We start from the raw sequence: 27,692 nt of genomic DNA on the forward strand, positions 1-27,692 counted from the left end.
CACTTATTCCTGGCAGTTTAGGTGATCTTTCATTCAAAAATGCCCGAAAGATGTTGACCACTTTTTAAACACTTAAGTGTCTATTTCATTTGAAACAATTAGTTTATGTGAAAGATTTTAACTGATTTAGTCATTAAAAACGACCCGATTCATGCTCAAATATGAAATATCTACCAAATATGCCGAAAAATGTCACTTTTCAGATGGTTTTTGCCAAAAATGAAAGTGGCCGGATCCGTGTTCGTCCTCAACCTTTATATATGTTATGTATTATCATAAAATACAACTTACATTTCAATATTAAGGATGAACACGAATGCACTTTCGTTTTACACGAAAACCGTCTAAAATTTAACTAAAATGCTACAATTGTGAAGATTTCAGTAATTTAGCATGACTTAATGGTGCTAGTACCCGATATATGTGCATTGTATTGTCAAAAGCAGCCCATTTTTATGTAGCAGAAGCATTCTACTGTCCAATAAATAACAAAAAGTTTACATTTTAACAATTTTGTAAAACTGCTATATTTTGGGGCCAAAAAGGGGTCTTACTGAACCTACTCCTTTTAAACTAACTTCATTTCAACAAGTTTAAATTACATGTTCTAAAATATAGCTACAAAAAAAACAAAAAAAATGCTCTGCTTTATAAATTTTCTTACATAAATGGAGTCTGAAATATATCTAAAATAAATTCACCATATCAAATGCATAGATGAGAACACCTACTTATAAACTGTTACGCGTCGCATACTATGTTTAGAGACATGCATGATAAATCTAAATAAATAGACGAATTTAAAAAAAAAGGAATACTTAAAGCTTACTTTGACAAATTTCTAAAAAAAGAGCTAAGAATTGTTTGGTATTGTAGTAAATTTAAGTCTTTGAAATTTTATTCAAATACGCTGTTGAACATTACTAAGAGCCAATAAATACAATAATTTTGGTTTTTATAAATTAGTGCCTTCAATAAATAAAAAGCTGTCATAGAACAGTCTCATTTTCATACCGATATTCGAAATGACTTGTTTCATTGGTATTACAACAAATATGTCATAATAATATGACAGAGAGTTTTGTTTCGGAATATTCTAGATAAATACACAAAAAGCAAATTTTAGACAATGTACCCTCCTAAGCCTGGAAGTGGCTATTCACATATAGTTAACGGCGTTTTTCTCACAATGACGTTCTACCTCCATAAGCCTGGATATGTCGTGGCTGGTCACATTTATGTCTGTCATATTAACATTGACTGTGACCTCATGGATCAGAGATCATGATTAAAGTCTTGTGGATAAGTCTATCTCAGATACTATCAGCAATGGATAAAACATATTGGACTGTTAATTATTTGTACATGTTATGCAGAAGATTATATCTGACCTTGACCTCATTTACATAGTTTATTGGCCAAAGTTTAATTTTCTGGGTACGACTGTTTCTCAGACACTAGGAGATCAACTATATTTAGTGTATAAAACGATTGTAAAATGCATATTAATGTCTGGTGGGGTTCATCTAATCTTGACCTAATTTGTCTGGTTGGGTACATCTAATCTTAACCTAATTTACACAGTTGAATGAGTTCTATTGTCATCAGTAAGTTTTTATATTTGGTCTGTTTCTTTTGATACCATAAGCTCAACTGTATTTTGTGTATTTGTTGATAGTTAGGTGTAATTGCCTGTTTGGCAGAGTTCATTTGAACATGACCTCATTTTTATTGTTCATTGGTTTTCTTGGCAAGTTAATATCAAATAAAAAAAAGATGTGACATGATCGCCAATGAGACAACTCTCCACAAAAAGACGAAATGACACAGAAATTAACAACTATAGGTCACTATCGTGACTCACTTCAACAATGAGTAAAACCCGTGACTTTGTATTTGGAAAATCTGTATATCGGTTGTATGTGTTGAAATCAATTAATGATACATGCATCAGTTTGGGAATGTTTTTTTAACTTCCAGTGTGATTAGGGGTGGAGGTACTTCTTATATATACAAAGTCTTAATTCTATGAAAAGGGTGTGGTTACAGAAGCCCAGCTGCACTCAGTCTCTAATCAATTAAGTATTTAAAACACCGAAACGGAGGTGGGGGGCACCTCCGTTTCGGTGTTTTAACCGAATATCTATGTTATAATATTTTCACTATAAATCATTAGTTGCCATTTAGCTGACATATAACCCTGTGACATTGTTGTGATCTGTTGTATACGAGTCGTAATATAATCGATTTCCTTTCTCAAGGTCAGTAAATGTATTGATCGAACCAATCATGTTTATTTGTAAGAGAATGATATTCTCTTTGTTCATGAGATAAGTTTTTCCAGTGTATATATTCTTAGTGTGCATGTATAATTCAAAAGCACAATTTAGAGGCGTGATCCAAATACAGACAATAACATATTCAAACAAGATATAAATGAGATTTTTTATTTTTCCCATTTTAAATGTAAATTGTAAAATCTAGTGTTTAGAATGTTCACGTGTAGGTTTGATGCAACTTACACACTTTTAGAAACACCTATCTATTTATAGAAGAGAAATGTTTAAAATAGACTGTATCGCAGACATTTAAAGCTAATGTAAATAAATTAACCCAACTTCTTCTTAAGCCAGTGAAGGGGTAAATTCGTATGGATAATTCCGAGGTTAACTTTACTTTTATGATTAAACTATCTCGAAACTTATAGATAGAAAAAGTATTATCACACACCTTATTTTTAATCTTAGTCCAGATATAAATCATAAGGTGTTAACAAGACTGGTATATTATATTAATTGAACCAGAGATGATAGATTAAACCAAATTCATCTGCCAAATGTATCGGAACCCTTGCATTGGCGGATCCAGGGGGGTCCGGGGTTGGAACCCCCTTTTTTTGCCGATCAATGCATTTGAATGGGAGCATGTAGCTGGACCCCCCCCCCCTTTCCCCTTTACTCTGGGTTGGAAACCCTCTTTTTAAAGTGGCTGGATCCGCCCCTGCCTTGGCTTACGAAGATGTAGCAAGTCTCGGCAACAATGCGGAAAATGCTCTTTATGATCAGCGCCAAAAAAATCAAGCTGCCGATGAAAGTATTTTTAAGAGACATGTTTCTGACTCGGTCCGTCTGCAATGATTTGTATCGTAAACCCTTGGTCTCTGATATTCTACAGTCGGATATCCGTATTTCAGTGGTGAACGTTTATTTAAATCTCTTAGTTTCCTCGAGTAGTTTCTTTCATTCGTGTACTAGTAAATGCTTAATTTCGCTTGGTGTTTGTCCAGTCCGTATCGCTGTGGCTGTGGTCTATATGATAATAATGTCTGTTAATTTATTTCGTCACAAATCTTTTGAATTGATTTATGAAGATTTTGATTTTAATTTTAATTTATACCCTTAAAGCCACAACAACAATATTGCTTGTTTAATTATGTCCGTCATATATATAATCAAAAGCAATGATTTGAATTGCTGATTTGATTTGTTATTAAGCACATACTTTGTTTATTATAACCTTTTAAACTTGGTAAATGCGTTTTATTGTTAAAAACCCACGAAACCTGAATGGAAAAATACCATGAAGAAACCAGAAATTCGATACTTTGTGAATTGTCAATAACATTGTAGGAGTTAAGTACTAAATTATAGATAGTAAACAAAGGTATACATAAATAAAGTCAAACTCGCATTGTTAAACGTTTCTAGAAAAGATACTAGTACTACCAAGCGGATGTGTATAGTTTTACTATACAAATTCTTGATACCGTACAGACTAAATAATAACTCCATTGGCGGATCCAGGGGAGTGTGGGTGGGGGTCCGGGGGTTGGAACTCCCCTTTTTTTTTGTTGGCCTATCAATGCATTTGAATGGGAGCATATAGCTGGAACCCCCCCCCCCCCTTTTTACTCTGGGTTGGGAACCCCCCCCCCCCCCTTTTAAAATGGCTGGATCCGCCCCTGAACTTCCTTAAATAACTTATACATATATACGACAGCCACACAATAGTTAAAAATTTAATAAATACTGTTTTGTTACCGAGAACAAAAAATGAAATGACGTCTGCAAGGATATCATAATGATTATCTATACTATTAAACGAGAAGACCTCATTTTGGGTGTCGCTTCTCTTCTTTCCACAATAAATTAATCATCATGCCTCTGTGTCCTATGGGTACAGTGCATAATCGTATTTGTCATCCATTCATATGATTATTCAGATTGAGTTATTTTGGGTGAAAAACAAGAAAAAAGACGTCCGGATATGTTTCCGTCATTGGGCGAAATTTTAAGTCAGATTAGACTTCCGGTTTGCGTTTTTCTGTATACTTTGAACATACATTAATACTACGAATACAGTGTATTTTCTGTCTTATATCCGTCATTGGACGAAATTTAAGTCAGATTAGACCTCCGGTTTGCATTTTTCTTTTTACTTTGAAACAAATACATATACTACGAATAAAGTGTATTTTCTGTCTGATATCATTTTCAAGTTTACTATCCACGGCAATCACAGGGTTTATTTAATAGAGAGGGTCTGAATAATATATCAATGACCGCTGTGGATCAATTATTACAATGAGAATTGACTGTAAAAAGAAAATATACTTTCGGGACGTCTGGAACGGGTGTTTTTAAGATCGAAATTTCAGGATTGACCATTTCGGGATCCGGGATTTCTTTTTTCGAATTTCGGGATGTCGAGATATTTAATTTGTATAATAAATTCATAACCCCGGGATTTCATGTTTTCAAGCCCGGGATATTGGGATCAGGGCCCCTACGCAGTGGCGGATCCAGAAATTTTCATACGCAGAGGCCCGTTGACTACCTAAGAGGGGCCCGCTCCGGTCATGCTTCAGTGATTCCCTATATAAGCAACCAATTATTTTCCAGAAAAGGGGGGGGGGCGGCCCCTAAATCCGCCTCTGCCCAGACCCCCCTTTAATGAATGTTCATAATATACAGATAAGCGCTAAAATTATTCATGTGTCATTAAAATTAATAGAGAACAAACAAAAAAAAAAAGGATTTTTTTGTGGAAAAAGGAGGAGCCGGGCTAGAAAAACAATTATCCTGTCCCAAATTACCTAAGATTTTTGATACCTTTTCTGAAATACTCAAGTCACTAAATGTTTTACAAAAAAAAGAAGATGTGGTATGAATGCCAATGAGACAGTTCTCCACAAGAGACCAAAATGACACCGAAATTAACATTTAAAGGTCACCTAACGGCCTTCAACAATAAGCAAAAGCCGATACTGCATAGTCTGATATAAAAGGCCCCGAAATGACAATGTAAAACAATTCAAATGAGAAAACTAACAGCCTTATTTATGTACAAAAAATGAACGAAAAACAAATATCACTGAACCACTGAATTACAGGCTCCTGACTGGAATGTTCATAATACATGTACACTAAATGTATGTTCATAATGAAATTAATAGAAAACAAAAAATGTGAATTTTGGAAATAAAGGAGGAGGGTTAAAAAAAACATTTTCCTGTCCCCAAGTACCTATGACTTTTGATACTTTTCCTGAAATTCTCAAGTTATTAAATCTTTTACAAAATTCTTCCTACAACACTTTACATCCTTTCAAATACGCTCTAAATCCCCGCGATTTCGCGGGTGTGTTCTAGTCATACTAATATGAATAAGGAAGTAACCGACTATATATATTCAATGTCACTGTACCGTCACGAGTTCAAATATTTAATTTCAATTATCTAAAACTTATAATAACACAACGAAGAACAAACAAAAGCAGATATAGGTAAGGTATATTTAGAGAATTGTGTAATGTTTCGTAGAAAAGTAAAGTCCGGGTTGATAACTTAATTTCAGTGGGTCTACCCGTGATGTAATAGTCTTGGAACTGGATAACTGAATAATTCAGTCAAGTATTGAAGTGCGTGTAGGACGGATTATATTGATTTAGTTCCATAATACCAGTGAGTTACTTATTACTTAATTAGTTAGATTGATAGTAAGTATACTGAATTGTTCATGACTTACGACTTATCTTAGTCGTAAGTTCTTTTGTAAAATCGACTCCTGATGGAATAACATATTTATTTATATAAGCTTTTGAAGTTGAAATTAATTGGTTATAACTTGAACGTTTTTGTCGAGCCTTCGACTTTAGTCGAAAAAGCGAGACTAAGCGATCCTACATTCCGTCGTCGTCGGCGTCGTCGTCGTCGTCGGCGGCGGCGTCCACAAATATTCACTCTGTGGTTAAAGTTTTTGAAATTTTAATAACTTTCTTAAACTATAGTGAATTTCTACCAAACTTGGACAGAAGCTTGTTTATGATCATAAGAAAGTATCCATAAGTAAATTTTGTAAAAATAAAATTCCATTTTTTCCGTATTTTACTTATAAATGGACTTTGTTTTTCTGCGAGGAAACATTACATTCACTCTGTGGTTAAAGTTTTAAAAATTTTAATAACTTTCATAAACTATCCTTGATTTGTACCAAACTTGGACAGAAGCTTGTTTATGATCATAAGATAGTATCAAGAAGAATATTTTGTAAAAATAAATTTCCACTTTTCCGTATTTTACTTATAAATGGACTTATTTTTTTTGCCAGAAACAAAACATTCACTCTGTGGTTTAAGTTTTTAAAATTTTTATAATGTTCTTAAGCTATCCTGGATTTCTACCAAACTTAGACAGAAGCTTGTTTCTGATCATAAGATATTATTCAGAAGTAAATTTTGTAAAAAAAAAAATTCACTTTTTCCGTATTTTACTTATCAATGGACTTAGTTTTTCTTCCAGTTAACATTACATACAGTCTGCAGTTAAAGTTTATACAACATTTATTAGATTCATAAACTATCCTGGATTTTTTACCAAACTTGGAAGCTTCTTTCAATCAAAAGACAGTATCGAGAGGGAAATTTTTATTGATGTTTTTCCTCATTTTGTTGAGTCTGCGATTAACAGCAAAAGTAGGCGAGACACTGGGTTCCGCGGAACCCTTACGAATTTTTTTTACTTTCAACCGTGACTTTCTGGTTGGGAAGGTATATACATAGGTTATATAATACCTGTTTATGTAAGTTTTAAAAAGAATTGATTTAATTCTATCATACAAAATATCAGTTCATGTTATCTACTTTCGTGATTGTGCTTGCAGCAATGACTGCCAGACACACATCTTTGTTCCATGGATTGTTCATATAGCATGTTGTGCCGGTTAATTAGATTGTTACATGATGCCAGTCAGTCCGGCATTTTTGACACCACCACACCCCCCTTTTTTCTTGGTTTATCAAAAGTTTTCGATATACCCTGTTACTGTGTTTACTATTTGCCACTTGGCATGCAAGCGCTCGAAATCGTGAACAAACATACGATCATAATTTTCTATTGTCAGAAAACGCTTCCCTGATGGCCAGCCTACCCATGCAAGGACAACTAACACATATACGTCATTGGCCTACTCACTAACTGAGAGAAAAAAGTAAAATGATAATCTTCCAATTCAAATAACTTTTGATGGATGGTGTGAACATTTTGATAAAAAAAATGTCGCTCTGAGAATTTTAAGTTACGAATTGACAATTTGTCCGCCTGACAACTAAAATGTCTTATTAAATACAGTTTATTGAATATAATGCACATTTGTACCCATATGGGTTGAAGGCATACATAAATCAACATAGTAATTTTACAATACATCATACAGAAAAAACCAACAAAAGAACCAAACATTATATACATATATGTATCTATCATGCAGTTGTTGAGTCCACCCTCCTCAGTGACCATGACTTTTTAACAAATGAAGCAGCATACTGCATAATTGACGGACAAGAAAGACATAAAACCAATTTATCATACAAGAAGATGTGGTACGAGTGCCAATGAGATAACTCTCCATCCAAGTCACAAATATATAAAAGTAAAACTAACAGTTCAAAGCAGAGACGGACTTCAACAATGTTGAGACGATCTATATTGTCAATAAAAAATCAGAAATATCAGATACATTTTTCGTAGTACACTCTCTCTGCTTGGGGTCCATAGATAAGTTTTCAAGTTTCAAGGGCCCTTGATTGGAATAATAAATATTCCAGACCCGTAGCCATGAATTTCCAAGGGGAAAGGGGGGGCAGTTATTTGGCCTCAGTCAAAAACTCGACTTTTAATAACAGTCACACTTCGAACAGAACGTTGACTTTAACAGTCATTATTTGTTTTCAAGGGGGGTTCGTCCGAATCCCCCCCCCCCTTGGCTACGGGTATGTATTCTTATTCTTATTCTTAATAGTACTCCAGCACACGCAACTACCCTGAGCAACTACCCCGTGAAAAAATTGATGATTCCTCCGTTTTGGGTCAATTATAGTGCCTTAGGACTAATAAATAATTACACCTATAAATATCGTCAAATATTTTGACCCTAATTATATATAAATCAGCTTATATAGCAGAATCAGTTATCATGGAAAAAGAGATAACACGCAAATTACAAGTTCAAGGACACAAAATCATTTCAATAACCTGCTGCAAAAATCATTGTTAATTCAGCCATAGTAAAATTAACCAATGAAATCGTTGTAATCATGAGACAACTACGAGGGTCATTCAATGCTCACCGCGGAAAAATTTTTAGTTGAAAAGAAGAATCGAAAGGAACAAGTTGTGTAAATGTTTTGATGCGGATATTTTTCTGATATTTATATAATTTACTTGAAAGGTAAGGATTTAACATTTCCATAGTTAGAATCAACTTAATTTAATAAATAGTGACCACATTTAGACATTTAAAATATCAACACTATACTATAGTAAACATTATAGTAATTTTTGTGAAAAATCATATAAAAGATAAATACGGACAAGGTGTGTCGATTTTTTTTAACAATCGTGGCTTATTTTTTCTCAATTAATGTATTCACAGAAAATTATATAATAAAAATTAATGAAATCAGCTGATTTGCGCATGATAGTCGAAAGTGCAGTCGGTGATGCAATCGTGACCGCAAAACAGCTGATCGGGGTCAACAAGTAGGAAACCCCCATAAATATGTGATGCAATCATGAATCGATGATCGACTGAAACCAACAACAAAGAAATCAGAAATTTTATTTATGAAAAGTTTAAATTAAAAAATGAAAATGGTCTATGTTATAAACGACTTTATATAGAAACATATACAAATAAAATTATACATTTATAAATGACTGGATCTTTCCAATTTGGCCAAATAAAATAGTATGTGTGGTTCCAGTTACATCTGAAAAAAAGGTAGGGTAGGTAGGTAGGTTTTTTTTTTATTTTTCGTTTTTTTTACATTGAGTCTATGGGAGCATCATTCTGACTTTAACAGTGCTTAATGAAAAGTGACAATAAAATTTTTAGGGTAGGCTAATTTCAAGACAAAAAAGTAGGGCAGGTAGGATCACTTGAACCACACGTATATTTTTATTTAGCCTTTTAAATACACTTATTTACAATGGTCATTAATTTTTTATAATTCTAAAGTTGGCTATTTAAGAAAGCAGGGACTTCTCTTAACTTCAGGGATAGAAAAATCCATAAATTCTTTTGAATGTAGTGTTTTTTACAATTATCATATAAGATATTTCAGGGCAAACAAGGGGCATAAAATGAATACTAGTATAAGGAATAGAATTTTGATTAGCCCAGTTGAGAGTTTTCTTGAAGCTGTCTGTCTTTTACAGTTTTATACCAATAAACAGAGATGGTCTTTTAATCATGTACATTTTTATTTTTATAAAGAATGTATTTAAAATTTTAACATGACAAGATAATTTATTTTTCTTTCAGGAAATTAATAATCTTCAAAATGACTCAAGTTCATGTGAGTAAAGAGATTTTGAGTCGGTATATGGATTTGGAGGAGAAGGGACGAGTAATGTGTGAATATTTGTGGATAGATGGCACTGGCGAAGGCATCAGAAGTAAATGTCGTACCATGGAATCGGAACCAAAGGAACCCAAAGGTAAAAATTTTGATGGTCATTATTAGCTGGATAAAAATACTCCTGGATTTTACCACCGAATTTGATGTAATTAAAAATCCAGTGTAAATAAATGCCTTTCTTACAAGCTAGGATCTTAAAAAATAGTGTCCTACTTTTTTTGACCTCATCTTTGCAGAATTTAATGGATCAGTATTATAAACCAGTTTGTTTATGACCTAATTCCCTTTTATAATTTTAACAGTGGACCAGTACAAAAATGTATGTCAAGGGTGTTTAACCAGTTTTATCCAGTATTGCAAAGTTTCCAGATCAGTTGTGGATCCAAACCTTTTCAAAAGGGGGGCCTGCTCAAGTCATGCTTCAGTGATTCCCTATATAATCAACCAAATTTTTCCCACAAAAGGGGATCCCCCCCCTGGATCAACCTATGCATCTGGCAGACAGTAAATCAAACTACTACCTTTTGAAAAAGAGAAAAAAAATAATATAGAATCAGCTGAAAAAACCTAAATATACATGCAGTAGTGGTGGATAGGTGCAAAAGGGTGGGTTGGGGGTTTCCTGGTGTTAGTGGTTAAACACACACACCCCTTTATTGATGATCAATGCATTTGAACGGGGTCAAAGATTTAAAAATTGCTGGATTTGCCACTGAGTAAATAAAAGTTCACAACCCACAAATCTCTGAAATGATACTACGTGTATATTTGAAGAAACTTTTACTGCCTAATCATGTATACAGAAGTAGTATAGCATTACTATGTACTATATTAAATATATCAAAACTATAAACTGACAGAAGATAATTGTTTTATTTAGAATGTCCTGTGTGGAACTATGATGGTTCAAGTACTTACCAAGCTGAAGGCTCAAATTCAGACATGTACCTAAACCCTGTGGCAATTTTCAAAGATCCATTTAGAAGGGGACCACACAAATTGGTTTTGTGTGATGTACTCAAGTATAACAAAAAACCTGCAGGTAAGGAACATCATGAACTTTAATTTAGACAACACCAGAAAAATATTTATAAAAATAGTTTTTATACGACCGCAAAAATTTTAATTTTTTGGTCGTATATTGCTATCATGTTGGCGTCGTCGTCGTCTTCGTCGTCGTCGTCCGAATACTTTTAGTTTTCGCACTCTAACTTTAGTAAAAGTGAATAGAAATCAATGAAATTTTAACACAAGGTTTATGACCACAAAAGGAAGGTTGGGATTGATTTTGGGAGTTTTGGTCCCAACATTTTAGGAATTAGGGGCCAAAAAGGGCCCAAATAAGCATTTTCTTGGTTTTCGCACTATAACTTTAGTTTAAGCGAATAGAAATCTATGAAATTTTGACACAAGGTTTATGACCACAAAAGGAAGGTTGGGATTGATTTTGGGGGTTTTGGTTCCAACAGTTTAGGAATTAAGGGCCAAAAAAGGGCCCAAATAAGCATTATTCTTGGTTTTCGCACAATAACTTTAGTATAAGTAAATAGAAATCAATGAAATTTTAGCACAAGGTTTATGACCACTAAAGGAAGGTTGGGATTGATTTTTGGAGTTGAGGTCACAACAGTTTATGAATTAGGGGCCAAAAAGGGGCCCAAATAAGCATTATTTTTGGTTTTTGCACCATAACTTTAGTATAAGTAAATAGAAATCTATGAAATTTAAACACAAGGTTTATGACCATAAAAGGAAGGTTGGGTTTGATTTTGGGAGTTTTGGTCATAACAGTTTAGGAATAAGGGGCCCAAAGGGTCCAAAATTGAACTTTGTGTGATTTCATCAAAAATTGAATAATTGGGGTTCTTTGATATGCCGAATCTAACTATGTATGTAGATTCTTAATTTTTGGTCCCGTTTTCAAATTGGTCTACATTAAGGTCCAAAGGGTCCAAAATTAAACTTAGTTTGATTTTAACAAAAATTGAATCCTTGGGGTTCTTTGATATGCTGAATTTAAAAATGTACTTAGATTTTTAATTATTGGCCTAGTTTTCAAGTTGGTCCAAATGGGGGTCCAAAATTAAACTTTGTTTGATTTCATCAAAAATTGAATAAATGGGTTCTTTGATATGCCAAATCTAACTGTGTATGTAGATTCTTAATTTTTGGTCCAGTTTTCAAATTGGTCTACATTAAGGTCCAAAGGGTCCAAAATTAAACTAAGTTTGATTTTAACAAAAATTAAATTCTTGGGCTTATTTGATATGCTTTATCTAATATGTACTTTGATTTTTGATTATGGGCCCAGTTTTCAAGTTGGTCCAAATCAGGATTCCATATCAAGTATTGTGCAATAGCAAGAAATTTTCAATTGCACAGTATTGCACAATAGCAAGAAATATCTAATTGCACAATATTGTGCAATAGCAATTAATTTTCAATTGGAGTTATCTTTCTTTGTATAGAATAGTAGTTGATAATATATGTTGGAAATTTGCCAGACATGACTATGATGTCATTTTCTATTTTTATTTGCCAATAACTTTATGTAAATAACTTCATTGGAAATTTGCCAATATAAAATGTTGCTGATGAAGCTTTTTTTTCTTATCTTATCTAAAATGTTTTTAGATAATGTATGTTGGAAATTTGCCAGACATGACTATGATGTCATTTTCTATTTTTATTTGCCAATAACTTTATGTAAATAACTTCATTGGAAATTTGCCAATATAAAATGTTGCTGATGAAGTTTTTTTTATTGTTTTATACAATAAACAATGTATATTCACTTTTACTACCAACCAATCTTTACCATTCAGTGATAACAAGCACTTTATTTTACATTTTAATATTTTATGATGTATTTAAAAGAGTAGTTATTGTTGCAAACTCCATTAGAAATTTGAATTGATATCAGTTTTGGAAAAAGGGAAACGGGGATGTGAAAAAAAGGGGGGGGGTTAAATTTTTCTCATTTCAGATTTCATAAATAAAAAGAAAATTTCTTCAAACATTTTTTTGAGAGGATTAATATTCAACAGCATAGTGAATTGCTCAAAGGCAAAAAAAACTTTTAAGTTCATTAGACCACATTTATTCTGTGTCAGAAACCTATGCTGTGTCAACTATTTAATTTTAGATTTAAATAAGTTTGAAGAAGAAATCTTTAATTGATTTGTAAAATCTTGACATTTGTTTTGTGTAAAAAAACCCATGTAATGTCAAAAATTTGATCACAATCCAAATTCAGAGCTGTATCACGCTTGAATGTTTTGTCCATACTTGCCCCAACTGTTCAGGGTTCGACCTCTGCGGTCGTATAAAGCTGCGCCCTGCGGAGCACCTGGTTTTTAGTTTGCATAGGCTGGGATACAGTTTGTCTATCCTTTGTTTGAAACAGTTGTTTACAAATGTAAAAAAAATAAAATGAAAATAATCTGCAATTCGAAAAAAGACTACTATGTGTTGTGTATTTTGATACAGTTTACATCAAACATCTTGAGGTTCAGGAAAGGCTGTTTCTTTGGGTAATATTGTTAAATACATGTCTAAAAAAAATATATTGACCTGAAATTCCTGACCGTAATCTCTTTTTCATTTGTAAGCAGTTCATTGTTTGGTTATTTATATTTAATCATTCAAATATATCAATTGTGAAATTTAAACTTACAAATGCACATTATGTGAGACTTGTGTTACAATGTACATTCCAAGAAAAGATTTTAAACTATCTCATTGTTTACCTAAAAGAATATAGCATGACGCATATTTAAATTTTTATAAATGGAACAGTTAAAAGATATATAATTACTTATATTTATTTGTCTTTTTAGAAAGTAACAAAAGACATACCTGTGCTATTGTTATGGAACAGGCTAAAGATACACATCCATGGTTTGGTATTGAGCAAGAATATACATTGTTAGATGTTGACGGACATCCATATGGCTGGCCTAAAAATGGATTTCCTGGTCCACAAGGTACAACAAAATTAAAATTACGATTATGTTCAGTGTAACTTAGTTTGCAATTTAGAAGCAACAATTAAGCGTCTCATTCAAAATTGTGTGCATTTGCACATAACTAAATCAAAGATCAGCAACTGCCAAGAAATTGATTAAATGTACTGAAAAACAAGAATAGTATGTAAAATTACTAATCTTCATTGAACACTTGTCCACTGTCATATTGTCTTGATTCTGTTTCTTTTCCACTGTCGATATTGTTTATTGTTAATCTTTCTTGTAGCCACATGCATATGATGAAATTATTATTTGCACTGAAATAATTACGGTTTCATCTTTTTAGGTCCTTACTACTGTGGTGTCGGTGCCAATAAGGTATATGGTCGAGATATTGTTGAGGCACATTACAGAGCCTGTCTTTATGCTGGCGTGAAGATTGCAGGATGTAACGCTGAAGTCATGCCCGCCCAGTGGGAGTTCCAAGTTGGACCATGTGAGGGCATTGATATGGGAGACCATTTGTGGGTAGGAAGATATTTGTTGCACCGTGTGGCAGAAGAATTTGGCGTTGTTGTCACATTAGACCCCAAACCAATTGAAGGAGACTGGAATGGTGCCGGTGCTCATTGTAACTACAGTACCCAAGCAATGAGAGATCCTGAAGGAATTAAGTAAGTGTCATTTATATGTGTCCACACTTATTTTTTATGATCAACTCAAGTAGTGACTTTGAGCGCAGTGGCGGATCCAGAACTTTGCCTAAGGGGGCCCGCTCCAGTCATGCTTCAGTGATTCCCTACATAATCAACCAAATTTTTCCCACAAAAGGGGGGGGCCCGAGCCCCCCAGGGCCCCCCTGGATCCGCCTATGGAGCAATAACATGCTACTAGCATGACTTCAAAGAGCCATCATGTTTTAAAGAGACAAACAAAAGTTCATTAACATTTCATTTAACTTTTGATAAGGGCACTTTATCAAAACTTTAAAAATAAAACTAACTTTGACTCTTTTTGTAGGAAAAAAATACAGCTTTGTTTAAATTTGAAACTGGTCAGAAATTTTCATCAACATAATTTTTTCCACAAATTCAATATTAATTTAAAGTTGGTAAGGAGTTTTGAATTAAAAATTCATTTCATGATGTTATTGTGCCATTTTGTTTCAAATTCTATTGTTAAAAGATTAATGTGTGCATGCAAATCAATTAAATTTATTCGAGTAAAAAAATGATGTACAATATTTAAGATGCTACATTCAATTTACAATGTAGAAAATTGCCTCCTTCAAAAAATTGATAATATCAAACTGTTATTGTTTTTTTCTAAAATGTTTTTCTTTTGCTTGTAGGGTCATTGAGGTTGCCATTGAACGTCTTTCTAAACATCATGTACGTCACATCAAAGCTTATGACCCAAAAGAAGGCAAAGATAATGAACGCCGACTAACAGGTTTCCACGAAACCTCAAGTATACATGACTTTTCTGCTGGTGTCGCAAATCGCGGTGCAAGTATAAGAATTCCACGTCAAGTAGCTGAGGAAGGCTGCGGATATTTGGAAGATAGACGACCATCATCAAACTGTGATCCATATGCCGTGACAGAAGTTATTGTTCGGACTACTGTTTTAGATGTTTAGATTATAAAATTGAACATTACACATTCGGGGTACATCACCTTATAAAATTCATAATTTCATTAAATCATAACATTATTTAAGGTACAAACTTTTAATTGTATATTTCAAATCATTCACTGTACCTCTGAACATATTTACTGTATGGTTGTATTTTGATCAAGTGGGATTATAGAATGTCAAAAGTTACCCATAGTGAAAATTAAAACATGTTTCTATTCAAATTATAGGATTATAGAATGTCAAAAGTTACCCATAGTGAAAATTCAAACATTTATCTATTCAAAATATCACTACACTAAAATGACATCCTCATCAACATCTTGGAATATTTACTGATGGATATAGAGAATGGAATATGTGCAATATTGATGTAGAAAGAATACACTTTTTTTTTAAAGATTGTTCAGCCATTCTTTTATAGACATATATATGGGTAGTTCAATAATTAATTGTTTTATATGAATAATTGATTTTTGGTACAGGATGACGTCACCAGTTAGATCTAGATACAATCATTATTCGCCTTGTACAAATAAGATAAATTCATAATCACAGTAAACAGATAAATATCTAGAAAAGTTCATCTTGTGAAACTTGTTCAATGTTTCTAACAGCTTTCAAGTTTGATCTTGTATTTCTGTTTGACCTCCAAACTTCATTATATAGGGCACCAACATTTCATGTTGATTTTGTCATGGTTACCTGCTAAATATAAAAGGATATATACATATATATATATATTACAAGTAGTGTATGTAGAAATTGAAGGATGAGAGAAAAGAAATTGCATGGTCACTCAATAAAGTGAACACAGGGTACTTAATAAGTTTGACCAATCCATGCCTGTATTAACCATTTATGAGTGCACATGACAACATCAAGTCAAGGTCGTTAAAGACTTCCATCAAGTTTATATGCTTTGTATTTTCCTTTACAGTTAAGCAATAGACCTAGTTCTGCTATAAACATGTTTATCTTTCAATTTTGATGGATGTATTGTTTCTCTTTGCCTAAGGGAAGAGTTCATATAAAATATGAAGGTCATTATGATTGACAATTATATATTATACTACAAGTAGGTTGAAGACAGTTCAAGAAGTAGGACACTCAATATTGTTTCTCTTTGCCTAAGGGAAGAGTTCATATAAAATGTGAAGGTCATTATCATTGACAATTATATATTATACAAGTATGTTGAAGACAGTTCAAGAAGTAGGACACTCAAATTGTATTTGTAAATAATAGGAAATCCTTGTACATGTACTTGCCACTATACCAAGTGTCATAAAAAAAAAACATTGTAATATTTGAATGTTGATAAATGTTATTTTTATTACTGTAATACAGCAGAAGATTGTGATAAATTGAATCTCTATGAAAATGTTAATAAAATTATTAAAAGAAAGACGTTCTTTTTTAAGAGCCACAATTTTTAATTTAACAATGTTGTTTGCCGAAAATAGAAAATTGACTTCTTGAGGATTTGCATCTGCTTCAGACTTTGTAGTTGGAGATATATGTATAAAGGTAAGAATATGTAGTTTGATTGCCACTGAGACAATTGTCCACAAGAGACCAAATGACACGGAAATTAACAACTATATGTCACCACAAGGCCTTCATCATTGAGCAAAGCAATTACTGCAGTCGGCTTAGTATGGAAGCTGGCTTCGAAATGACAAATGTATAACAATTAAAACAAGAAAATTAACAGCATAATTCATAAACGAAAAAAAAAATCTGTTATAGGACAAAAGGCAACTACTCAATAGCTCAAATACAGGCAACTGACTGAGACAGAACATACATTAGATGGTGGTCAAAACTAGTTTTGGGCTCCAACCTTCTTGACTGAGACAGAACATAATAATGTGGTGGTTAAAACTAGTTTATAGGCACCAACCTTCTTGGCTGAGACCGAACATACATAATGTGGTGGTTAAAACTAGTTTATAGGCGCCAATCTTCTTGGCTGAGACGGAACATACATACTGTGGTGGTTAAAACTAGTTTATAGGCGCCAACCTTCTTGGCTGAGACGGAACATACATACTGTGGTGGTTAAATCTAGTTTATAGGCGCCAACCTTCTTGGCTGAGGCGGAACATACATAATGTGGTGGTTAAAACTAGTTTATAGGCGCCAACCTTCTTGGCTGAGACGGAACATACATACTGTGGTGGTTAAATCTAGTTTATAGGCGCCAATCTTCTTGGCTGAGACGGAACATACATAATGTGGTGGTTAAAACTAGTTTATAGGCGCCAACCTTCTTGGCTGAGACGGAACATACATAATGTGGTGGTTAAAACTAGTTTATAGGCGCCAACCTTCTTGGCTGAGACGGAACATACATAATGTGGTAGTTAAATCTAGTTTATAGGCGCCAACCTTCTTGGCTGAGGCGTAACATACATAATGTGGTGGTTAAAACTAGTTTATAGGCGCCAACCTTCTTGGCTGAGACGGAACATACATAATGTGGTGGTTAAAACTAGTTTATAGGCGCCAACCTTCTTGGCTGAGACGGAACATACATAATGTGGTGGTTAAAACTAGTTTATAGGCGCCAACCTTCTTGGCTGAGACGGAACATACATACTGTGGTTGATAAAACTAGTTTATAGGCGCCAATCTTCTTGGCTGAGACGGAACATACATAATGTGGTGGTTAAAACTAGTTTATAGGCGCCAACCTTCTTGGCTGAGACGGAACATACATAATGTGGTGGTTAAAACTAGTTTATAGGCGCCAACCTTCTTGGCTGAGACGGAACATACATAATGTGGTGGTTAAAACTAGTTTATAGGCGCCAACCTTCTTGGCTGAGACGGAACATACATAATGTGGTAGTTAAATCTAGTTTATAGGCGCCAACCTTCTTGGCTGAGGCGTAACATACATAATGTGGTAGTTAAAACTAGTTTATAGGCGCCAACCTTCTTGGCTGAGACGGAACATACATAATGTGGTGGTTAAAACTAGTTTATAGGCGCCAACCTTCTTGGCTGAGGCGTAACATACATAATGTGGTGGTTAAAACTAGTTTATAGGCGCCAACCTTCTTGGCTGAGACGTAACATACATAATGTGGTAGTTAAAACTAGTTTATAGGCGCCAACCTTCTTGGCTGAGACGGAACATACATAATGTGGTAGTTAAAACTAGTTAATAGGCGCCAACCTTCTTGGCTGAGACGTAACATACATAATGTGGTTGTTAAAACTAGTTTATAGGTGCCAACCTTCTTGGCTGAGACGGAACAAACATAATGTGGTGGTTAAAACTAGTTTATAGGCGCCAACCTTCTTGGCTGAGACGTAACATACATAATGTGGTAGTTAAAACTAGTTTATAGGCGCCAACCTTCTTGGCTGAGACGGTACATACATACTGTGGTGGTTAAATCTAGTTTATAGGCGCCAACCTTCTTGGCTGAGACGGAACATACATAATGTGGTGGTTAAATCTAGTTTATAGGCGCCAACCTTCTTGGCTGAGACGGAACATACATAATGTGGTGGTTAAAACTAGTTTATAGGCGCCAACCTTCTTGGCTGAGACGTAACATACATAATGTGGTAGTTAAAACTAGTTTATAGGCGCCAACCTTCTTGGCTGAGACGGAACATACATAATGTGGTGGTTAAAACTAGTTTATAGGCGCCAACCTTCTTGGCTGAGACGGAACATACATACTGTGGTTGATAAAACTAGTTTATAGGCGCCAATCTTCTTGGCTGAGACGGAACATACATAATGTGGTGGTTAAAACTAGTTTATAGGCGCCAACCTTCTTGGCTGAGACGGAACATACATAATGTGGTGGTTAAAACTAGTTTATAGGCGCCAACCTTCTTGGCTGAGACGGAACATACATAATGTGGTAGTTAAAACTAGTTTATAGGCGCCAACCTTCTTGGCTGAGACGGAACATACATAATGTGGTAGTTAAAACTAGTTTATAGGCGCCAACCTTCTTAAAACTAGTTTATAGGCGCCAACCTTCTTGGCTGAGGCGTAACATACATAATGTGGTGGTTAAAACTAGTTTATAGGCGCCAACCTTCTTGGCTGAGACGGTACATACATACTGTGGTGGTTAAAACTAGTTTATAGGCGCCAACCTTCTTGGCTGAGACGTAACATACATAATGTGGTAGTTAAAACTAGTTTATAGGCGCCAACCTTCTTGGCTGAGGCGTAACATACATAATGTGGTAGTTAAAACTAGTTTATAGGTGCCAACCTTCTTGGCTGAGACGGAACATACATACTGTGGTGGTTAAATCTAGTTTATAGGCGCCAACCTTAATGGCAGAGGCGGAACATACATAATGTGGTGGTTAAAACTAGTTTATAGGCGCCAACCTTCTTGGCTGAGACGGAACATACATAATGTGGTAGTTAAAACTAGTTTATAGGCGCCAACCTTCTTGGCTGAGACGGAACATACATAATCTGGTGGTTAAAACTAGTTTATAGGCGCCAACCTTCTTGGCTGAGACGGAACATACTTAATGTGGTGGTTAAAACTAGTTTATAGGTGCCAACCTTCTTGCCTGAGACGGAACATACATAATGTGGTAGTTAAAACTAGTTTATAGGCGCCAACCTTCTTGGCTGAGACGGAACATACATAATGTGGTGGTTAAATCTAGTTTATAGGCGCCAACCTTCTTGGCTGAGACGGAACATACATAATGTGGTGGTTAAAACTAGTTTATAGGCGCCAACCTTCTTGGCTGAGACGGAACATACATAATGTGGTGGTTAAAACTAGTTGATAGGCGCCAACCTTCTTGGCTGAGACGGAACATACATACTGTGGTGGTTCAATCTAGTTGATAGGCGCCAACCTTCTTTGCTGAGACGGAACATACATGATGTGGTGGTTAAAACTAGTTTATAGGCGCCAACCTTCTTGGCTGAGACGGTACATACATAATGTGGTGGTTAAATCTAGTTTATAGGCGCCGACCTTCTTGGCTGAGGCGGAACATACATAATGTGCTGGTTAAACTAGTTTATAGGCGCCAACCTTCTTGGCTGAGACGGAACATACATACTGTGGTGGTTAAAACTAGTTTATAGGCGCCAATCTTCTTGGCTGAGACGGAACATATATAATGTGGTGGTTAAAACTAGTTTATAGGCGCCAACCTTCTTGGCTGAGACGGAACATACATAATGTGGTGGTTAAAACTAGTTTATAGGCGCCAACCTTCTTGGCTGAGACGGAACATACATAATCTGGTGGTTAAAACTAGTTTACAGGCGCCAACCTTCTTGACTGAGACGGAACATACATAATGTGGTGGTAAAAACTAGTTATAGGCGCCAACCTTCTTGGCTGGGGTTCAATATGTCAATATGACTGCTGCTGACTCCAAGACAGAACAGATCTATGTGTTCATGCAAGATTGCATGTCATTTTGATGAGAATTTTACAGTTTCCTATCGCACTGTTTAGGAAAAGACTTGTCAGAATAATTGGTGTAGGATTGATCTTCGTGTACACTGCTGCTTAGCACGATGCTATTCCAACAACACTAAGCATTCAAGACTCGTTGACAGTTTCCCTCATCCCCTTTAAGTTGCACATAGTCCACAGTATGAAACATGCAAAATCGAGTTGTATTGATTTCACTTCGTAGACTTACTTAACACAAGTCAACCTATAAGCTATGCTTCTGGTCTGATGGTGGGTTATAAGAGGTTGTCTTGCAGTCACAGTTTTTGCCAAGGCCTTTATATTTGACATATAACACATTAGAGCAGCTTTCAACAGATTCAAAAAACTTTTACCCCTTTGGGTAGGAAATTCAGCATTGTTAATAAAAAAAAATCTTAATTTAAAGGAAAGCCTAATGGGTTTAAACAGTTTATGTCTGGCCTACGACAAAGGATAACTATCCGGCGGCGGAAGTGTTATCTATTTGTTTCAGAAGTGAGATGCTTCAAACGTTGAATGCAGATACCTATGTTGCGAAGTTTCCGTCTGTCATATGTCCATTGTCCTTGACCTCATTTGTATCAAATCTATCAAAATCAAATGTTTGCTCCCTTAGTACACGTGTAACTGTTCCCTATGAAATGATTTTTTTCTAATTAAATTCCAAATTAGAGTTTTGATCCCAATTTGATGGACTCCACTGAACATAGATATGAAAGTGTGAGTTGGGATCTATGTACTATGATCACATTCTTATCTTTATAAAAACTGTATGAATTTCTCTCTTTTTATTTGCAACATTTACATGTCCGTTAGATAAAGTTCACCTTACCTTGACCTCATTACATGGGTCAGTGATCATGGTTAAAGTTGCGTGATAAGGTCCGTTTCTCAGACACTATATTCAGTAGATAGGTGAACTATATGTGGTGTATGGAATGAGTGTAAGATGTACATGTCAGACTGGTATGTTTCACCTGACCTTGACCTTATTTTCATGGCGCATTGGTGAATGTAAAGTGTTTGTGCAGTTTGTTCTGTTTTTCTAATACTTTAAGTTGAGTAGGTCAACTATATTTGTCGTATGAGATATGTAAGGTGTATATGTGGGGCTGTGAGGTATAATCCGCATTGCCTTGGTATCATTTTATGGATCACATCATCATTAGTCAATGTCAAGTTTTTGTGTTCTGGTTTTCAATTATCATAAGCAATAGATTAACTATATTTGGTATATGTAACAATTGTAAAGTGCACATGTCTGTTTGATAGGATATTCTGACCTTGACCTCATTTTCATGGATCTTTATCTTTAAAGGGGCATTAGCTACGAGATGTAAACAAAAAAGAAATAAGATTTTTTGTTCAGTCATTTTAAAGTGAAATAGTGAAATGATAATTCGCTTTAAGATACAACAGTACCAGTTAAGTTAAATTTCGTTAAAATAAGCTAAGATAAATCGCTGATGAATTTTTCATTCCCAAGTGAATAATTCGACCTAAATGAATCCATATGTATGTGACCTTCAATTTACCCTCTTAGCTAGAGATTGGTTACGCAATTTATTGGCGTGTTTGTCCATTAAAAGAAAAGAATGTCAGCATTTAAAGTGATACACTGGTAAACCATTTCGTTAACTGATTCGATTCACAAAAAAGTCTCATACAGGTAAAACACGATGATTAATCTATTTTACTAACCTATAGCGTAAAATCAAACAGACCTTGAAAAATTCAATTGCACGTGTCCGCAATCTTTTCGTGTTTATGTTTATATCGGGTAATATCATATTACCCGATATAAACATAAACACGAAAAGATTGCAGACACGTGCAATTGAATTTTTCTTTTCGTGTTTATGTTTATATCGGGTAATATCATATTACCCGATATAAACATAAACACGAAAAGATTGCAGACACGTGCAATTGAATTTTTCAAGGATCATATTACCCGATATAAACATAAACACGAAAAGATTGCGGACACGTGCAATTGAATTTTTCAAGGTCTGTTTGATTTTACGCTATAGGTTAGTTATGTGGTCGGTAGTCTTCGGGGGTCATCTCGATGGTTAATTACAGTAGCTGGCGTATATACTTAAATACAAATAATAAAATGTAGTCCTGGTATCTATGATGAGTTTATTTATATACACACACGAAATGATCATATATTTTATCGACCCAATGCATTGACAAGTGCCACGGCGAACGAAATATGCATACCTTAGCAGGTACCCAATGTATCATAAAAGTAAAATTAACAATACCTACCTACCTACCTATCCTCGCTCATGGTGGAGCATAAGGTCGCAAAAAGATTTCGCCATCCAGTTCTGTCTTTAGCCTTTACTTCGGCTTCTTCTCGGGGCATTTCAAGCGCCTTCAGTTCTACTTTAAATCGTTCGACGACAGGTGGTCTGGGGTCTTCCTCTTGTTATCTTCCACTGTGGTGTCTATCTAAGAGCTATCCTGGTAATATTGGATACAGGTCATAGGAAACGTTAAATCTATGGTCATTTTGAAAATGGCCAACGTACTGAACTCATGGGGAAATTGTTGTTTACGTATTTATAAATGTTTTGTGACACCAGTTGAAGTTACAATAATATAGCTTAATTTAAAAAAAAAAAAGAAGATGTGGTATGATTGCCAATGAGACAACTCTCCACAATAGACCAAGTGACACAGAAATTAACAACTATAGGTAACCGTACGGCCTTTAACTATGAACAAAGCCCATACCGCATAGTCAGCTATAAAAGGCCCCGAAATGACAAATGTAAAACAATTCAAACGAGAAAACTACCGGCCTAATTTGTGAACGAAAATGAACTAAAAACAAATATGTTACACATCAACAAACGACAACCCACTGAATTGAAGGTTCCTTATTTTGAACAAGCCACATACATACAGGATGTGGCGGGGTCAAACATCATATTAGCGGGATCTCAACCCATCCCTAACCTGAGACATCGGTGTAACATAAGAACGAACTATAAAAGGCTTAACTCATCAAATAGAATAGATGCAAATAGAAATACAACACAGAGAGCTCGTGGCCGGGTTCTTGTATATCCCAACAACAAAAAGACAGTCACACTACGTATAGATCTGAGAGTACTTGCAGTTACTGACAGCTAGTTCAAAGCCACCAACAACTAAGAAAAAAGTCATGCATTTAAGACTAAATTATCAATCAGTACACACCCAACATCCAATGGATTTAATGTAAAGGCGTGATAAACAGTCCGAAAAAAAAACATGACCTTGTGCAATGCGAAGATATTTTTTCATGAAATTGATGGGTCTTAGTGTTTTGTTTTCTTGGGTTTTTTTTTTTTAAGTTTCGTTTTTTTCTCGTATATTTGTTTTGTTTCGTTTCTTCTCGTATATTTGTTTTGTTTCGTTTCTTCTCGTATATTTGTTGGTATGTTCCTTAGTTTCACTTCATAGAGACTAGGTCTTGAAATAATTTAGAAGTTGCAAGGATTAGGCGTAAAAAAATCATACGAGTAGCGCACGCATCAAGAATTTCCAAACGCCTGCCTTTAAAAATTATTGTTAAACAGTTACAAATCATCAATAATACTCTACTTTATATATTCATGGAGGTTTTTTTGCAGTCCGTGCATAAAATCTTTGAAACTATTACCTACCGAAAAAATAAGTTCGAACATGATGAATGGATGGGGGTGGAATGAACATATTGGACTGGCAAACAAAAGTTTTAAACATTTTCACGCTAAACTGAAGGTACGCATTTTTATATTATTGTAAAGAGGTTGGGCCTTAATCTTGGTGTGGTCTGTTCGGTATATATATATATTCATTTTTCGTTGACGACGTCGCCGTTACATGATGCTCGTCCAGAATATGCGTCCTAAAATCTTTTGATATAAGTTGGTATTTAGTCAATTCTTTTTATAGGTGCATGCAAACTTATTTTAGGACACTACTATATATAACTTGCTCACCTATGGTATGTATAAATGTCCTTGTATTACTTTAGATGTGCAAATAGAAGATCATATACTAGTAATGTACATCGATCACGGGCAATGAAAGTGTAATAAAAGAATTTAGGTCATACTTACAATCTAAGTTTAAAATGAATTATCATTTTTAGGATTATCAATATCTAGCATAACTTTAACCGACTTCAAGAATATATATATTATGTTTACTAGTCTATACATCTCCTTCTTCTTTTTTTCTAACTATGAATGTTCTATAAATCAAGCTGGAATTTTTATAGGAAATGTGTTAAGAAAGAACTTCCAAGAAACCTAACGTTCACCTTTGTGTGTGTGTGTGGGGGGGGGGGGGGGGTTGTAAAAGGGAAAGAATGGGTTGGGGTGGGGGTTGCATTGTTTTCATTGGTTTGGTTCCAAATTTATCTAGAAAAATGTTAGGGAGCTACCATTTGATTTTTATGGGGGGGGGGGGGGGGGGGGGGCTAGGATGAAAAATTTTGTCCTGCATTTTTTTTAGTTGTAATCTCTGTCCTGCCTTTTTATTTTTCACTCTATTCGGTCCTGCCTTTTTTTTTATTAGTTTATCCTGACTTTTTTTACACTAATTGTCATCCTGCCTTTTTTTTTTGCAAAGTGTCTCACCCTGCCTTTTTTTTACTCAAAACTCCTGTCCTGCCTATATTTTTTCAAATTTCATCCTAGCCCCCCCACCCCACCCCTTTTTCCCCATAAAAACTTTAAAGTTTTTTAGTTGAAAAAAAGGGAAGTTTTATATAAAGTGTCACGAAGAATATCCTCTCTCTCTATCTCTCTTTCAGCTGTCAGGCGTTGGAGCCAATTTTCATATATATAGATCTATGCTTTCCACTTGTTTATTTCAATATGTATACAGTCAGCAGTACTAAATGTATATTCAAAAGTCAATGTCCATCGTTATCATTCAGTATGTGTAACTAGTATTGTGTCACTGTCAAAATATCAGTCATCTTTTTAAGATCAATGTTTGTATTCAATTTTGGCTTGTTGAACTCTTACTAAACACATAGTTTAATACTGAATAGGTACACATTTGTAAAGAAATCGGCAAAAGACGTTCTTAAATTTGTCTTAAAACCTTAAATTGCAAAGATTAGATTTTTTTTTAATTGATATGTTGTTGATACACAAAATTTCATTTTAAAGATGAACAATGATGATTTAAGGAACTGCAATGTTTTTTTTTAGTTCGAACATCAAAAGAAGTTGCCGCACTCCCTAACCTTAGGGTTAATTCATATAATTATTTTTACCAGTCTCTTTGAAAGAACTATTTTGATATATGATGTGGAACTCCTGCTCTCATTCAAATCAAACTGATTTAATCTATTTGTGAGTTATTTTACTTGTATCTGTCATCAAACCTTGACATACACTTTGGTATCGTATAATTTGTATTTAAAAGAATTTTCTTGTCATCGACCTTGCCCATCCTGACGGTTTTTAGGAATATAGTATCACTGACGATATGTACCTCAGGATTAGTAATATTATTAGATTTCATATACGGCATAACAGAAGTTAAAATATGATTTTTATGAAAATATTTTTTGTTCAATCATTATTGAAATAATAATTGGATATTAGCAGCCAGTTCAATTTTGTCAAAATAAGATAAGAAACATCGCTAGCGAATTATTCACTTGCAAATGAATAATTCGACCTCATTGAATCTGTATTCATGTGACCTTCAATGTGACCCCTTAGCTAGATAGATAAAGGCAGATGTGGTGTGAGTGCCAATGAAACAACTCTCCATCCAAATAACAATTTAAAAAAGTAAACCATTATAGGTTAAAGTACGGCCTTCAACACGGAGCCTTGGCTCACACCGAACAACAAGCTATAAAGGGCCCCATAATTACTAGTATAAAACCATTCAAACGGGAAAACCAACGGTCTAATCTATATAAACAAAACGAGAAACGAGAAACACGTATATATTACATAAACAAATGACAACTACTGTACATCCGATTCCTGACTTAGGACAGGTGCAAACATTTGCAGCGGGATTAAACGTTTTAATGGATCCAAACCTTCTCCCTTTTTCCGAAACAATAGCATAACATCACAACATAGAAAAACATACGATAAAATATCAATTGGCAGACTTAACTCAATCAAAAAAGAATGATTACACATGTATTAAGCGTGTCCAACCATTTAAAGTAAAAGAATGACAACATTGAAAGTGAACCATTCGTTGACTGATTTGGTCCACAAAAAAATCTTCTTAAACTGGTAAAAACGACGACTAACGTATTTTGTTAACCTATGACATATAATCAAACAGACCTAGAAAAATCTAATAGCACGTGGTCGCAATCTATTTATAATCTAATATGCTTATGTTTATATCAGGTTATTTGACCGTCGACAGTCTTCGATTGTCATATCGGTGGTTAATGACATGGTGCCTACACTACAATACACACATTTAATACTGATATATACTTTCGACTCCATGCATTGTTAATTGTTTATTTCAGACTTTTTGTTATTTGGATACCTGTTAGTATGTTATAAATCAAATACAAGAATTTAAGTCAAATAGGTGGCAATGAATTTGACAGCCATTTTAAGTATAAATTCAAAAATACTTTTGATGCATTCAGAATACAGATTTCTGTTCAACAAGTATACATTTTGAAATACGTATGCAATTTAAAGCTAGTTTATAAATGTCTA

At 34.5% G+C, this 27,692-nt stretch overlaps 1 protein-coding gene across 2 annotated transcripts; it reads left to right on the top strand.

Annotated features, from left to right (window-relative positions):
- The first annotated feature begins 5,844 nt into the window (after positions 1-5,844).
- Positions 5,845-16,104, top strand: LOC143062660 (glutamine synthetase-like). Of its 2 annotated transcripts, none has more exons than XM_076234355.1 (6): positions 5,845-5,962; positions 9,822-9,997; positions 10,799-10,960; positions 13,758-13,904; positions 14,233-14,560; positions 15,238-16,104. In XM_076234355.1, the coding sequence occupies exons 2-6, from the start codon at positions 9,841-9,843 to the stop codon at positions 15,524-15,526; spliced, it is 1,083 nt and encodes a 360-aa protein (XP_076090470.1). In that variant the 5' UTR covers positions 5,845-5,962; positions 9,822-9,840; the 3' UTR covers positions 15,527-16,104. The 2 variants fall into 2 exon arrangements, with proteins under 2 accessions (XP_076090470.1, XP_076090469.1); XM_076234354.1 differs by lacking the exon at positions 5,845-5,962 and adding an exon at positions 8,589-8,726.
- The last annotated feature ends 11,588 nt before the right edge of the window (positions 16,105-27,692 follow it).

Source organism: Mytilus galloprovincialis, chromosome 2 (genome assembly GCF_965363235.1).
Source record: "Mytilus galloprovincialis chromosome 2, xbMytGall1.hap1.1, whole genome shotgun sequence".
In the NCBI taxonomy this organism is placed as follows: domain Eukaryota; kingdom Metazoa; phylum Mollusca; class Bivalvia; order Mytilida; family Mytilidae; genus Mytilus; species Mytilus galloprovincialis.

What these genes read in the sequence shown, in the direction of transcription:
- LOC143062660 (XM_076234355.1), top strand. Translation starts at nt 9,841, where the DNA reads ATGACTCAAGTTCATGTGAGTAAAGAGATTTTGAGTCGGTATATGGAT. An exon ending in GTATAACAAAAAACCTGCAG is followed by an intron (nt 10,961 to 13,757) that starts GTAAGGAACATC and finishes TTGTCTTTTTAG; the next exon opens with AAAGTAACAAAAGACATACC. An exon ending in AGAGATCCTGAAGGAATTAA is followed by an intron (nt 14,561 to 15,237) that starts GTAAGTGTCATT and finishes TTTTGCTTGTAG; the next exon opens with GGTCATTGAGGTTGCCATTG.